The sequence below is a fragment of the Mobula hypostoma genome, chromosome 8, assembly GCF_963921235.1.
Source record: "Mobula hypostoma chromosome 8, sMobHyp1.1, whole genome shotgun sequence".
Classification (NCBI taxonomy): domain Eukaryota; kingdom Metazoa; phylum Chordata; class Chondrichthyes; order Myliobatiformes; family Myliobatidae; genus Mobula; species Mobula hypostoma.
In genome coordinates, this window is record NC_086104.1 from 48509261 (window position 1) to 48525279 (window position 16019).

General features: G+C 39.0%; 1 protein-coding gene across 2 annotated transcripts in view; it reads right to left on the reverse strand.

The window, feature by feature from the left end:
* The window catches only part of rps6kc1 (ribosomal protein S6 kinase polypeptide 1), a 176498-nt gene that overhangs the window by 76978 nt on the left and 83501 nt on the right, over positions 1–16019 (reverse strand). The window contains exon 7 of one of the 2 annotated variants that reach the window (XM_063055797.1): positions 15026–15409. The exons of the other annotated variant lie outside the window; for it this stretch is intronic. Within the exon in view, the coding sequence (XP_062911867.1) occupies positions 15026–15409 (384 nt within the window). The remainder of the gene's footprint in view (positions 1–15025; positions 15410–16019) is intronic. 2 annotated transcript variants of the gene reach the window in all.

Genomic DNA, 16019 nt, shown 5'->3' on the forward strand with positions numbered 1-16019 from the left:
GATGAGTGGAACCACCATTTTTATTCCTCTCCACACCTGTGCCTGTAGCTTTCTGTTTCAATTTGTTTGCTAATTCTTCTGTCTCTAACTTGTGATATTTAAAGTAATTGATACCTTGATAACTTTGGTTTATATCCTACCAGACATTTCTTCTGCTGTGATCACCCCTCCCCCTCTCTTTTTTTAATAATGTTAACTTTCCCACTTTTCCAGTTCTGCTGAAGGGCCTGAAGTAGTCAATAGGTGCTGCATGAACTGCTCAGTCGCTCCTGCATTTTTATCTTTATTTCCAATTGCTTCTCTTCCTGTTGACTCTCCCCTCAGATTCCAATCTAAACACCCCCTCCCACTGCCAACTGAATCTCATTTCACCCTCCCAGTATTGTTTTAAATAAATACAGACAGAATTAGTATGATGTACTCCTGGAAATATGCTCAGACACAAGGAAATCTGCAGATGCTGGAAATTCAAGCAACACACACACAAAATGCTGGTGAACGCAGCAGGCCAGACAGCATCTATCGGAAGAGGTATAGTCGACGTTTCAGGCCGAGACCCTTCGTCAGGACTAACTGAAAGAACAGATAGTAAGAGATTTGAAAATGGGAGGGAGAGGGGGAGATCCAAAATGATAGGAGAAGACAGGAGGGCATTAAAGGTTAAGAATGGTACACAAAAGTCCCTGATTATGATATCAATGAAAGAAAAGTAACAAATTACTTTATATTAATAGGCCAATAACTAATGGCAGTGACTATGCCCCACTGGTTTCTAAGTGGGCAGAATTTCACCCACCAGTCTGGTAGAACCATTTTTAAGCAGGGTTTGCCCTTTGAAAAGTGAATAGTTAATTGTTTTGATTTCAAGGCTATTACATATACCCTCGATGGAATGTCAATTTCTATATTAGCAGAGCAACATGAAATGTTAGAATGGAGAGAATTTAGGAAATTAAGTAGGCTAAAAAGGGGGCCATGAGTGTAAATATTCTTGGCAAGTAGGATTAAGGAAAATCCAAAGGCACTTAATACATACACTTAAACCAAGACAGTAGTTAGGAAGAGAGTAGAATCAACTCAAGGTCAAAGGTGGGAACTTACGCCTGGCATCGAAGGAGGTGACCATGAAAATACAGGAATACTTTGGGTTGATATTCACCAAAAAGCTCATGGAGATTCCTCAGATCAGGGAGGGGTGCGCAGATATAGAAGAGATGTTGAACAATTAGATACACAAGTCCCAAGGGCCTAATGGGATCTATTCCAGGTTATTGAAAGAGGCAAGGACCTACTTTAGAACTATCAACATAATTATGTCAACTTTTCTACTTCACCTGTGCTGCTTGATATCATTAGTGAGCATACTTATGATCTTGGTTGGAAACACAATTCAAGTATATTGTAAGCATTTCACTCTGCACGTTGTACTCTTCCACTTTCTTGATGCAGTTCTGAAACATGAACCCTTTGAATGATTAATTGAGACCCGGATATTGATAAATTTGCTGATATCATAATGGCAGCATGACATCACACAGAATTTTGACTCTGGTCAGAACAGAGGTTCTCATGACGGAAGACAAAAGAGATTGCAGTTGCTGGAATCTGGAACAAAAACTGTGATGGAAGAATTCAATGTGTAAAGCAGAATCTGCAGAGGCAAAAAGTGTAAGGCAATGATTCAGGACAAAATAACTACAGAACTGAGGAGAAGTGTTCAGCACACAGAACTGCTGTTACCACTCCACAATCACATCTAAAGACCCCTCGGTAGAAACACCACTTCAGGGTGTTGAAAATGGACCAGGCATCTCAAAAATCTAAATTCTCTGTGAATTATAAAACCAATCACCAACCACCCTCCAAACAGAAAAAATAATGACACAGCCACGCTTGCACCCCCAAAAAAGATCTAACCCTACCATTACAAAATTTGTAAACACAAGAGATTCTGCAGATGCTGAAAATACAGAGCAATACACACAAAATGCTGGAGAGGAATAAACAGCCGATGTGTCGGGCCTAGACCTTTCAGCAAGAAATTACAAAAATTCCTTTTATCCCCCTCAACCTGGAACACACTTGATATATCAAGCCACATCAGTACTTCAAGTACTTGCTCATCGCCCTGAATATTCCCATAAATTAATTGATTCTATGGGTAGCATTTTCTTCAAAAAAGGAATAAAATACAAGAATCTTGCTTCTCCCAACAGGCAATTTACTGCATTGTAAGAGTTTGACACAGAAACCCTAATCAATGGCCACTTTTCCCATAAATTGCATGCAGTTTATTTGAATTCACAATATTTCTGTTCGTTGTTTGTCAACATAAATTTTGTAAGTTGGCATAAACGATCAAGAGGTGCCTATTCATAATAGAATCTGAGAAGACTGCAAATTTCCTGAAATGTGGACCACACAATATGACCTACACAATATATATTTATGTTTGCACCAGCAGTCATTTTTACAAGCTCAAATTCTGAAAACAAAGATGAGCCTTTTCTGGTAGTCACTGTACAAGGGAAGCACTGACTGATTATAGACCTGTTACTGCCATCCACAGGAATATTTGGCTCAGTGCACACACCTCCAAACAGAGAGACACATCATTTTTATTAAAAAAAAGAATGTCATTCTCTACAAATTAATTGTTTACAACACCACTTCTTTTCCATTTCTAATTAGGGTGCTTTGGATTTTATCTCACTGCAATCTAAATTACTAATGCTAGTATTCCATGTCATTTCCTGCCCTGCTTTCCTACAACAGACATAATTCATTGGAGGATACTCAAGCAAACAATTTTAATTTTCAGAGTTCCAAATTTAGAATAATTAAGATGTGTAAAACTAACAGCAAGGTCACAACTTCTGAGTACTCTCAAATGAAATGTTTACATTGGTGATCTTAGCAGAGTAGCAAAAATAGAAGTATTCAGATGAGCACCTGAGATCAGGCATAAAAACAGCTCTCAAATGCACAAATTCTCATCTCCAATGCAAATTCCAAAGCCCCATATCAGACAATGATATTTACCGGGAGTTTTGACCAATTTCATTGCATACAGAGATGTGGCAGGCTAACACTTAAAGGTTGTCACACAATAAAATACTACATTGTAAAGGCAATTTTCTTATTCGCAGCTGAAAGTCAGATTGGTTTAGCCACAGGTGAATAATAATTTCTGCCTGATTATAATCTAATACATACCATGTGAACATTTCAGTTGCTGGTGTCTAGATAAAAGTATAATCTGTATTTTTCCTTGTACAGCAGCTTACTCAGCAAAACATTAAATCAACGTGAACTTTATCCGGCTATCTACAACATAATTAATTAACTAACAGGCAACTGAAATCTTGAAAGGAAATAAACTTGTTTATAAGCATCAGCAGACTATCAAGAAAAGATCCAAAACAAATAGATAATGCAGTTACTATGTATGTAGCCCAAAGCTACATTCCTTTTCATATGAAGAATAGATGAAATTACATGTTCTTTATAGTTTTCGGAAAAATAGAAGTTTGTCAAAACTATCAACCTGGGAAGATGAAGTAATGTGCTTACACACATCTCATCAGCCATATGAGGGAGAATCATTACCTTGATAACTGCAGAGTTGAATGGATGAGCATGTTGTCTGAACTGGACATCTTCATCTAATCAGGCCACCATTCATTCTTCATTACATAAAAGTGCAACATAATAGTAGCTACACACTGGACTCTGCTTCTGAAATTTGCCTCCACTGACTTAAATGGAACAGAATTTCAGAAGAGAACACACACACACACACACACACACACACACACACATACACACACTGCAGCACTGAGAGTTTAGGAAATTATATATTTCCACCTCCATGCACTTTACCTTCTGGAGATACACGTGTGTAAATGCAACACTTGCTGAAATCAGAATATTTATATTATGAACATATCAAAGTAACAACTGGGGAATGCTGATTTCACATTTTATTCAAGGCCACAGCTGAGAGACCCAAGCCATTTTCAGAATTTAGCCTCATTTGAATTTTATCAGTGAGCCGCAGATGTCACGCAGAATGCTAAACACTTACTCACACTGGAGCACAGTATCCTCATAAAAAATCCTTTAACCGCACTGAAACTGACCCAGAATCAAACTAAGGGAAAATAAATAATTTCTGCCAAGAGAGGAAAAACAACTGGCAAGCAGAAACGTATCTCAAGATTCTCCACGGAAACCTGCCTCTGTTTTTTAATTGATCTGATAAGTAGTTGATACTCTGCGCTATTCAAATAGTTAAGATGATGGAGACCATTGGAGTTGGCAATGACACAAGGATAAATGGCAAAGTGATCAATACTAAATTACTAAGAGTTATTGATAGATGAAACAAAATAGCCCAAATCCTTGCAAATGCATTGTGTTGCATGGAAATGAGAGGGATTCTCTTCGACCTAAAACAAAAAGTATTTTCAATTATCCAAGAACACCGCCATAGCTGGATGCTAACCTTAACAATCTATGCAACATATTCAAATGTAAAATTGCTGCCTCCAGACTTGGCCCTCCCAAGGCAGGAGTTCAGAATGTCTGATTTGAGTGACCAGGGTCAAAAGTTGTGGTCTTGCTCATTAAGCACTTCACATCTTCACTGGCCTGTCCTCAAGGAGCTGAGTGTTGTCCAGATTTTACTTGACTTCCCATTCAGGTCCTTTACAAGGCTGTGATTAGTGATGTTTAGGTCAGCTAGGAGCTTTGCCACAAAGAGTCGAAACAACAAACTTGGAGTGTTTTCTACAACCAGATTAACGTCCTTTGTCAGTGGGTGTGCTTCACTGGCCAACAGTCAGAACTGTATTTTAAAACAAGTAAAAATATTTTTCTGTGGACAATAAGAAATTCAAAGTGGACTAGCACAGGAAACTGCTCAATCTGAGTTTGCCTCAATGAATCCTGCGATGATCCTACTAGCTTTCTGGAGATGAAAAACCATCACCATTGAGCGGCAGCCCTGAACTAGTAGCAGCATTCTGCAGTGAGGTTCATTTTAGTCCTGAGGTACTTAGTTCTGGAGCAGTTTCAGTTAAACAGGAGCAATATTTTCTGAAGTATTCTGGGTTCGTATCTTGGGGGAAAGACTGTTGGTCACACAAACAGACTCAAAGTACTTTCCCAGCTTTCAATTTGTTCAGCTGGAAGATTGAAACATCAATCACAACAGCATTTGATCTATGTTTCCATTTGCCATGTATCTACCCAAAGAATATACAACCAATACCCACTTTATTAGGTACATCTTTACACCTGCTCATTACTGCAAATATCCAATCGGCTAATCAGGTGGCAGAAATTCAATCTGTTCAGACTAAACATCAGAATGAGGAAGAAATGTGATCTTAGTGACTTTGACCTTGGAAAGTTTGTTAATGCCAGTTGGGGTGGTTTGAGTATCTCAGAATCTGCTGATCTCCTGGAATTTTCATGTAGAACAGTCTCCAGAGTTTATGGTGAATATGCAAAAAAAAACAAAATAAAACATCTAGTAGCAGCAGTTCTGTGGGTGAAAATGCCTTGTTAATGAGAGAGGTCAAAGGAGATTGGTTCAAGTTGAAAGGAAGCCAACAGTATCTCAAATAACCACGCATTACCACAGTGGTGTGCAGAAGAGTATCTTCGAATGTACAACATGTCAAACCTTCAAGTGGATGGGCTACAGCAGCAGAAGACCACAAACATACACTCAGTGGCCACTTTATTACATATAGGACACACCTAATAAAGTGGATATTCTGTGAGTGTTTGTTCAGTGCCCTGAAGTTCATTAGCCTGAGCCACATCATCACTACATGAAAAAGCTGTGGCCATGTTAAAGGGAGTTCACTGGTATAAATGTTGAAGACTTCCCCTAACTGGTCTAATGCCAAGGGCAAAGTTTAAAAATAAGGAGCAATGCCAGATATTTATCGTATATGGAGTCAATCACGATCTCATTGAATTTTAAACTCAAGGAGATCAAGAGTGTCTTCTTATTCTTATTATTGTAAGCTAGTCATATTTTTTAAATACTTCCAAAAACAATTTAACTTAAAATAAATCTGAAGTAATTTAAGATTGTTAGCAATTTTTGTCCTGGTTCTAGCCTAGTCAGATGCTTGGGGAAAGTGCAGAAATACAGTTAAAAACATAGTCTAGAGACTCTACCAAAAATTAATATTTTACAAATATTGTAAAGTGTTGAATTGCTGACCAGAAATAGTGACTCAGAAAGCAAGCTTCAGGGGAATAATTGCTAATATTACATTAGACACAAAACAGGGTTTACAACAAATCTGTTTACAACAAATATACCAGCCAAAAAATCAATTGAAAAAGAGAAAGTAATCAATAATTTTGAAAACCACATATAAAACAAATAAATAATATTTAAATCCCAAAAGAAAACCTTCTCGTTACCTGTACATATTCAGTAACTTGGCTTCCCTTAAATCGATAAATGAATTCAGTGTTGTTTGCTATAAACTTATAACTAAAAAAGGAAATTGATGGAACATATGATATCTGAAGGGTGTTAATAGTTTGAACGATTATTTGGAGGATCCTCCATTTATTAACCCATTTATTATTTCATGCCAATAACTTGCGCACAACAGATGGATTCTTCTACATATATGAATTCTTCATGCTTCCCGTCCACCAGCAGAACTGTCCCAACAACAGTGACACATCTCAACATACAGGTAAGACCATGGACTACAAGACATAAGAGCAGAATTAGTCCATTCAGCCCATCAAGTCTGCTCTGCCATTCTATCATACTGATTTATTATTCCTTTCAACCTCATCCTCTTGCCTTCTCCCAGTAACTTTTGACACACTGATTAATCAAGAACTTACCAGCCTCTGCCTTAAATACACCCAATGACTTGGCCTGCGCAGCTGTCTGTGGCAATGAATTCCACAGATTCACCATCTTCTGGCTAAAGAAATTCCTCCTCACCTCAGTTCTAAACAGACTTTCTTCTATTCTGATGCTGTGTCCTTTGGTTCAAGACTCACCCACTATAGGGAACATCCTCTCTACATCCATTCTATAGGCTTTTCAATGTTCGATAGGTGTCAATGAGATCCCCCCCTCATTCTTTTAAAATCCAGCAAATACAGGCCCAGAAGCATCAAATACTCCTTGTCTGTCAATTCTTTCCTTCCCAGAATCATTCCCTGAACCCTCTCCAGTGCCAACACATCTTTTCTTAGATAAGGGATCCAAAACTGCTCACCATACTCCCAAGTTTGTCTGACCAATTCCTTATAAAGCCTCAACATCACATTTTTGCTCTTAGGTGCCAAAGTTTGCCCTTGAAACCCCCAATATTGACTCCAGACCCCATGAAATTTCATGGCACTAGAACAAAAATGGGCGAGGAAAGTCTCCAGCTTACTATCTACAAGCTTCCCTCAACTAATGAGACAGTGCTTCTGCATATTGGAACAATACTTGGAAGTAGCCCTGAAAATAGCAGGTTCTCTGGCAGGGGATTTCAACGTTCATAACCCAGAGCAACTTAGTACAACCACCAATGACCAATCCCCAAAAGGCATTTCTGTTGCACTGAGTCTGCAGCAGGTTGTGAGCAAACATGTCAAGCTCACTGATCTGCTTGTTTCACACACTTGTCCACTATTCACTTGTTAAAGCATGACTGTTGTATAGCCTTTCAAGACAAAGTTTGACATTCACCATGAAAACATCCTCCATTGTATTGTGTGACATTAGGATTATACTAAATGCAACAGACACAGAACAGTTTTGGAACCCTAACACCTGAGCTACTATGGACTTTCACCAGAAACAGAAATGTGCCCAACCAAAATCAATAATCCTCCTGTCTTAGCATATCCTTCACTATCATTATACTTAAATCGAGAGATCAAATTCACTTAAGTGAAGAAGAGCACACCAAAAGGAGCAATTAAAAAAAAATCAGATGCTAACTTTATGCAGCCATAATACAAAACTACATCCATTGCAAACCTGCCAACACAGCATGCAACAGACACAGGAATCCCATTACACAACAGCTCTGTAGTTCTGCCATATCTAAACTCAAATGATGAGAGCTAGACAATTAAGTAGTTAACTGAAGGGAAGGCTAAAAACATTGGCATTCTCAATTATGGCAGGCCAAATCCAAGGCTAACGCATTTCAAAGTTCACAGTTAATTTATTATCAAAGTCCATATACATCACCATATATAACACTGGGGTTTGTTTTCTTGTGGACATACTCAATAAATCTATAGAAAGATAACAATAACAGAGTTGATGAAAGACCACCCAACTAGAGCATTCAACCAGAGTGCAGAGACAACAAACTGGACAAATACAAAAAGAAGAAATAATAATGATAATGAATAAATAAGCAGTAAACATCAAAAATATGAGATAAGAGTCTTTGAAAGTGAGTCCATAGCTTGTGGGAACATTTCAATGATGGGGCACATGAAGTTAAGTGAAATAATCCACTTTGGTTCAAGAGCCTGATGGTTGAGGGGTAGTGACTGTTCCCGGACCTGGTGGTGTGAGTCTCGAGGCTCCTGTACCTTCTTCCTGATGGCAGCAGTGAGAAGACAGCATGTCCTGGGTGGTGGTAGTGGGGTCCCTGATGATGGATGCTGCCTTCCTGTGACAGTGTTTCCGTAAATTTGCTCAATGGTTGGGAATACCTTACCGTGATGGACTGGTCTGTATCCACTACTTTTTGTAGGAGTTTCCATTCGAGGGCATTGGTGTATCCATACTAGGCTGTGATACAGCTAATCAATATACTCTCCACTACAAATCTATAAAAGTTTGTCAAAGTTTTGCAACTTTATTCAAACAGACAAGCTCAGTGAATGCTCCATCTTTGCTTCCTCCCAAGAATCACAGAACCCCATCTTTAATCAATTTAATTTGCTCCACATAATGATCAAGAAACATCTTAGAGCACTGGATGCAGCCAAGCCTATAGACCTGCACTTCCGATCTAGCTATTCTTCTCAAACAAAGCTGTTACAGTACTTATAGTACATCTACTCAAAGATTATCCAGATATGTCCTGTCCACAAAAAGCAGGTACTACACCTTGTCAAAGGATGACCTGCAGGCCTGTGGAGGGAAGAAGTTCCTTCTGCTTCCTTTGGTAGAGACATATCTCCACCCACCACCCTACTGGTAAAGATTTTGCGGAAAAAAAAGCTTTTAGCACAATGGCCTTCATGAATCTGGGCACTAACTACAGGAGTTTAGGATGTTATGTTGAAGTTGTTCAAGACGTTACTGAGGCCATATTTAGAGTATAGCATCCAGTTCTAATCACCCACCTACAAGAAAGATATTAATAAGATTGATAGAGTGCAGTGAAAATTTACTAAGATGTTGCTGGGATTTGAGGACCAAAATGATAAGGAAAGATTGAATAGGTTAGGATTTCATTTCCTGGAACACAGGAGAAATTGAGGAGAACTTATAGAGGCATACAAAAGTATGAAGGGTATAGATAGGGTGAATGCAGAACAGACTTTGCTCACTTGCATGGTCATTAGTGAAGCAAATAAATTTATTTAAAGTATTTACCCAAAAAAAGTTTAAAATCCCTGGGAATAAATGCCCATCACTCATAATGCACTTAAAACAGCCAATCTGTGGAATGGTTTACTTACATTTCAGAAAGTGAATACCAGGCAAGGTCACAGGTGCAATGACCTAGTGTGCAGGTGCTGGTGCAGCTCATATAGACTCCAATAAGAAAATCAGCAGGATCAAGTGCCTTAGTATATTCAAACAAACAAATTGTTTGCCTATGCTGTGTTTGCTGACAGAGTGTTCAAGGCACCACCGGCTTCTGGCTTGGAACACGGTGCCACATCATGTAAGTTCACGTTTAAGTTCAAGTTTAATTGTCATTCAACCGTACACATGTAACAGCTAAGTGAAACAGCATTCTTTGGGGCCAAGGTGCAAAACACAGTACATACAGGCACACATAGCACGTATAGTCAAGACAGCACAAAAGAAATAATATTAATATTAGCCCAAGTCTTTGAGTGTCATGGCCTGAAGATCAATGATGCACGCGATGTTGTCCTGGAGTCATGTTTCTGTAAGAACAAGCACGCCGTAGATCCAAGGCACTATCCGCTGATTTTCTTATTGGAGTCTAGAACATGAGCAGCATCAGCATCTGCACACGAGTGCAGCCATAAAAGAATTCAATCCATCTTGTCTTCTACCAAGCAAACACTAGAGGGCAGCACCAATGGGAGTGCCAGCCCCAATCCAGCACGCTCTCTCCCACACCGCCTCTGGTGTCTCCTCCCCTGGGCGGCTGCAACAGGCGACACCGTGGCATGAGGGCCTGGTCCATGCAACAACCAAGGCCAAGCAGCTCCCAGCAGCTAGTCTCGCCAGTGAACCCAGCCTGTAGTATTCTACCTTACCAATGTCCAAAAGAGACTTGTGATCACAAGAAAAACAACCAAAACAATTGTTTGCTATATGTGGTGGAACGCGCACTGCGTCCAACGCCTTCTTTCCTGAGTGGCTGTACAGATGATGACATGGTACTCAGCAAGCCTATGCCATGAAGCTCCACTGCTATCTAGCAAGTCAAAGCTGTGGTAGACCTGCAGTACTTAATGTTCTTGGTACCCAGCAGTGTCACAGAGGATGAACAATTGTGCTACTGGTTGGACCCGGAGAGGTCACTGTGAGCCATCATCTTATCGGAAACGTAATGTCATCTACATCAAAGGCCACAGATACAATTCTCAGCTAGGAATCGAATTTAGCCTTCAAGCCCCACAAGGAATAGAAGGAATTCAGCTTGAGTATCTACTCCAAACCATATTCAGTGATCACTTCTGAAGTTGAACACAGGCCAAGCTCAGTTTGCTTGAATTCACTTCACAGTCAAACATACAATCAGGATACCCACTGAATACCTATATAGCTAACTTGCACATTGAACTATAAGAGCTATAAATATTTTAGGAAGATCTATATCAACTTTTCATTCCATAAAATAGGAAACTTAATAGCATACAGATCTTACAGAGTAGGCATGCAGGTTGTAATTTATTTTACAAACCAAAATAAACATGTATTGGTTCCAAATGTTGCTGTTTTTATCCCCAACAAACCTAGTATTTTGCAGAAAACAGAATCAGAGCAGAAACAAAGTCTTTGAAATTGTATCAGGGAGTAGCAATGATGGTAGGATTAAAGCAGATGTATGACAGGAGAAAATCAGCTGGAAATAGATTTGGACAAAGGCCTCCTAATGGCAACCTTTGTTGTTTCTGTAACCGTTCACTTGCATTAACGTTGCTGCAGCTGCGACTCATACAGTTTCACTTGAATGAAAATATTAAGGCAAGAAACCACTCGCTTATTTTATTTTCATTCAACTTTACTGCAATTATTTTGTAAACTGCGTTCACAACAATACTCTAAACATCTGGAGAAGCAGGTAATTAACGTGTCATACCAAATTAACACATTTAATACTAAGCCCATGCATGCGATCATAATTATAGCTGTTTTCTTCTAAATGATGATACTGTAGCTTAATGTTTGGTAGTGCACAAGTAGTGATTTTCTGCATATTCAGTACAAAAAGAGGGCAGACATAACTTGCCATGGTTCAACCAATGTAGTTCTCTTGCAACTCAAATTTCATAAAGTGCACACCACAATGTTTCCCTCTGTCATTACTACACATCAAATCACAAAAAGCTCCAGCAAATTCTATGAAAGTGTTCCTTTTACTTCCAAGCAGTTATAATAATGATTACAATTAGTCCATTAATTGAAAAACATTTTCTGTAAAGTACTGTACTCCTGGTGCTCCTGCTAAAATTGACTCACTTAGTTAATTTACATGTAGAGTAAGATCATTTCTGCAAATAGCATATTTAAATCAATTTTAAAGAGTTACAATCAGATATTCTATTTGCAAGTGAAATTAAAGTACCCAGTCACATTTTTCTTTCACATATGGAAAGGCATTAACTGCAACTAATAAATCTTTGATTCTATGAACAGGCCCATTAAAGATCGGGATATCTAAGAGAGTGTGTACACAACCACTGGGCTTACTTATATACTGTAAAACACTGTTCGCATTGTTGCACTACTGCACAGCAAATTTATTCAACAAGTGAGAAAAAAATCCAAAGGAAATAATGATGCAGAAAACATACTGTATAACAAAATCCCAACAGTTTCTTAAACATACTCTGCATTGCCCTCCACCATATTTGAAAAGTCTTTAGCTATGTGATTCCCAACTTTGAAAGTTCTCTTGTAGTTCTCCAACTCTAACCTATTCACACTGTGTTCAAAGGTTTATTTATTATCAAAGCCTGTATCCATATACAACACTGAAATTCATCTTTTCCAGATAGCTACAAAACAAAGAAAGAATATGAAAGTCGTTCAAAGAGAAACATCAAACCCACCCCTGCACAAAAAAGAATGGCATCCCGATCATCAACCCCCCCCCCCAAAACCCCTGCCAGAACAACAATCCCCAAGCCACCCTCCCTCCCCTGCACAAAACAGCACAAGCCACTCAAAATGTACCCAGTCTCATCTTTGGACTTCTTTTCCTTTTCTCTCACCACAAGCCAGTGCTATTTTCCCTTCACTCATATAAAACGTCTTGGAAGTTGTGCTTACGTTAAAAGTGGTTTTGAATTTTACAACGTTTCTGTCTGTATTGAAAAATAACCTTTACTTTGACAGCTATAATTAACACTGACCATGTCTGCCTGAAGACCCATTGTTACTGCCAAATACATTAATTCAAATATTCAGAAAATAATGCTTGTGAGTTATAGCTCTAAGAGTGTGAGATGTGCTATGAATTTGTGAGCTAGACCAATTCTATCTTCTCAAAATATTCATTTAACCTGAGCAGTGCACTAAACTGAAGCTTGGTGTCCGCCACTGAATCAGACATATAGTATCAAAACAGGCCCTTCGACCCACTGTGTTGATGTCAACTCTGGAACCCCCTTACACTATTCCAAATTTCATACATTGGCTCTGTTGTCTTCTTTACTTTGTACTGTACCTAATTCAAGCATTTGCCTAGATGCTTTTAGGCAGTGTAGTGCAGACGCCAACCATCCCATGTTAAATAAACAGTATTCCTCCCCACCAGATTCCTTCTAAATCTCCTATGTCCCAATGTTAACTAACTTAAAGCTATGTTCACTGGGTGCAATAGAACTCTGAATGGGATGAACAGCTTCATTCTACGCTGTAACTGTTATGCGAACCTTATCAAAAATAGCAACAACCTTCTTTGAAATTCAGTACTAAATGCACCAGAATCCAGCTTCAATCAGTCTGCACGACAAGCTAATCACTGTCCCTCAGTACATGTGACAATAATAACCTAATTCCAGTTTCAGGAGTTGTGGACACAGCTCAACACATCACAGAAACCAGCCTCCTCTCCATGGACTTTGTCTTCATTCCTTTCTGATTTGGGAAAGCAGCCAACATAGTTGAAAACCCCGCCCACTCTGGACATCCTCTCTCCTATTGGGCAGAAGCCTGAAAACATGACAGCTTCTCCCCTGCTATAAGATTATTGAATGATTTCCTGGTACTCTAAGGTGGACTCTTGAACTCTCAAACTACCTGGTTATTTGCTTGTACCTTAATACTTACCCGCACTGCACATTCTCTGTAGCTGTAACCCTTTATTCTGCATTCTATTATTGTTTTACTTGTATCATCTCTATGCACTGCATAATGGCTTGATCTGTGTGAACAATGTGCAAGACAAGCTTTTCACTGTACCTTGGTACATGTGACAACAAAAAGCAATTCCATAAATACTGCCTAGGTGGAAAACCATGCAGATATGTACAGAACAAGTACTGTTTTCAAGGTGTGACTTGTAGCTTCTCATTAATGAGATGAGCATGAGTCTTGTAACATTTTACAGCTTTTTGCGTCACTATATTCATAAATGCAAAGATATCACCGTGGCCTGACGGGATTTCCTGCAACAACAAAAAATCTGCTCTAAGTTCAAGAGTGTGAAGAAAATAAATGGCCAATTCCAAAATTGTATTTGTCTGCATGTCAGTATTTACACATGGAAGAAAGGAGACAATATTAGATTGGGCAAAGCCTCACCTCACTCAATTTGTCATACCTGACAAATTGTCTCTGTCAGAAACAATAAGCATGCATAATTAGCATTTTGAATGTCTCTCAGAAAATAATAGCCCATTGCAATCACTCTTGGAGTTTTTCCTCCTCATCAAGCAAGTCCTCAGAGTCAAGACCTGTTATCTATCCTCTGCTGAGGGACATCAGCAGTCTGCCAAAAACTGAAACATCCTCAGCTGATGCCCATGGCAAAGCTTAATCCTTCCTTCTGCCAAAATCAGAATCCTCCATCATTCTGGAAATAGGTGAAAGAATCCCTTCAGACTCCAGTGGTACCTATCTTCAGCAAATCCAAAGCAATATTATTGTAGTCTAAGTCCACCATCCACTTGATTCTAAACTCTAGGATTAGTGTCCAGTAGAAACGGGCTCAGATTTCAGATTAAAATTTATTATCACTGACTCACGTTATGAAATCGGTTGTTTTTCATCATATAATTACTATAAATTACTATATATAATTACTATAAATTACTAAAACAAATAAATAGTGAAAAAGAATGATGAGATGGTGTTTGAGTTCATGGACCATTCAAAAATCCTCCTACACTACCACAGAACCTAAAAACAAAATGCACCTTAAACAATATTTCAGTCATAAAGCTACTAATTTCTACTTCATTTTGAAATCAAATTTTGTCTTCAACCCAGCTCATACGCAGCATTAGGTCCAATATGCTTAGGAATTTCAAATGTACAGGCCTAGAAATTTTAACGTCAAAGGTGCAACAAGGGAAGATTATGCTGGTGTATGCAAGCTCCCAAGCACAGATGTTCTTTCCAGCTCAGACTCACCTTGAACTCCTTGAAGCAACAAATCAACTCCAATCTGGTAGAATTTGAAGGCACTTTCATAATCCTGTTCTGCTTCCTTTTGCAATGCCAGCTGTATCTGCTCTCCTGCCTTTACCAAGTAGTCACCTCTCCCAGTTCTGTGCTTCAAACTTCCAAATGGTTGCGACCACAAGACTTTGCTTCCTCCTGCTCCATCTTTTCTTGTGTCCTGATGAGAAGCGGTCCCATGCCTTGCAGTAGGTTCAGGGGACCCTCTAAGTCTTCTATATCCGCTTGGAGATTTTCTATTTGATGCCATTCCATCATCACATTCAGTGAGAGAATCCACATCCACTGTCAGTGACAAGGCATCACTATCACTGGATAAACCTGGTTGTTCTTGTTCTGCAGAGGAGGAGGAAAGAGAAGGAAATTAAAGGTAAGTAAAACCATTTCAGTAAATGCATGAGGAACTGGTGTTTTACTTTCACAATATTGAACATGGCATAGGTATACAGGGCAATCTGAACAAACGACCTTCCAAATGTTTTTGAGTGAGATTGAATGAGTGAGCAAGAAGTAGCAGATGGAGTGTAATGTGGGAAAAAGCAAAGTTATTCAGTTTAAAGTGAAGAATTAAAGAACAAATTATCATTTAAGTGAAGTTGACCACAAAGTAATGATACGAGATCCTGGGGTCCTAATAGATAAAATTCAATGAATTAGCAAATAAATGCGAGTAATTAGAAAGATTGGCAGAATAGCAAAATGGATGAGGCATAATGGAAAAGTTTCTCAGTAGCCTCCAACTTGATGGCATGAATATCAATTTCATGTACTTCCTTCCCCACTCTGGCCTCTTACCTCTTCTCACCTGCCTATCATTTCCTCTTCGTGCCTTTCTGTGATGGATTCCTGTCACAGTATGTGGACAGGCCGACTAGGGGAATGCCATACTAGATCTCATACTAGGTAATGAACCGGGTCAGGTCACAGATCTCTCAATGGGTGAACA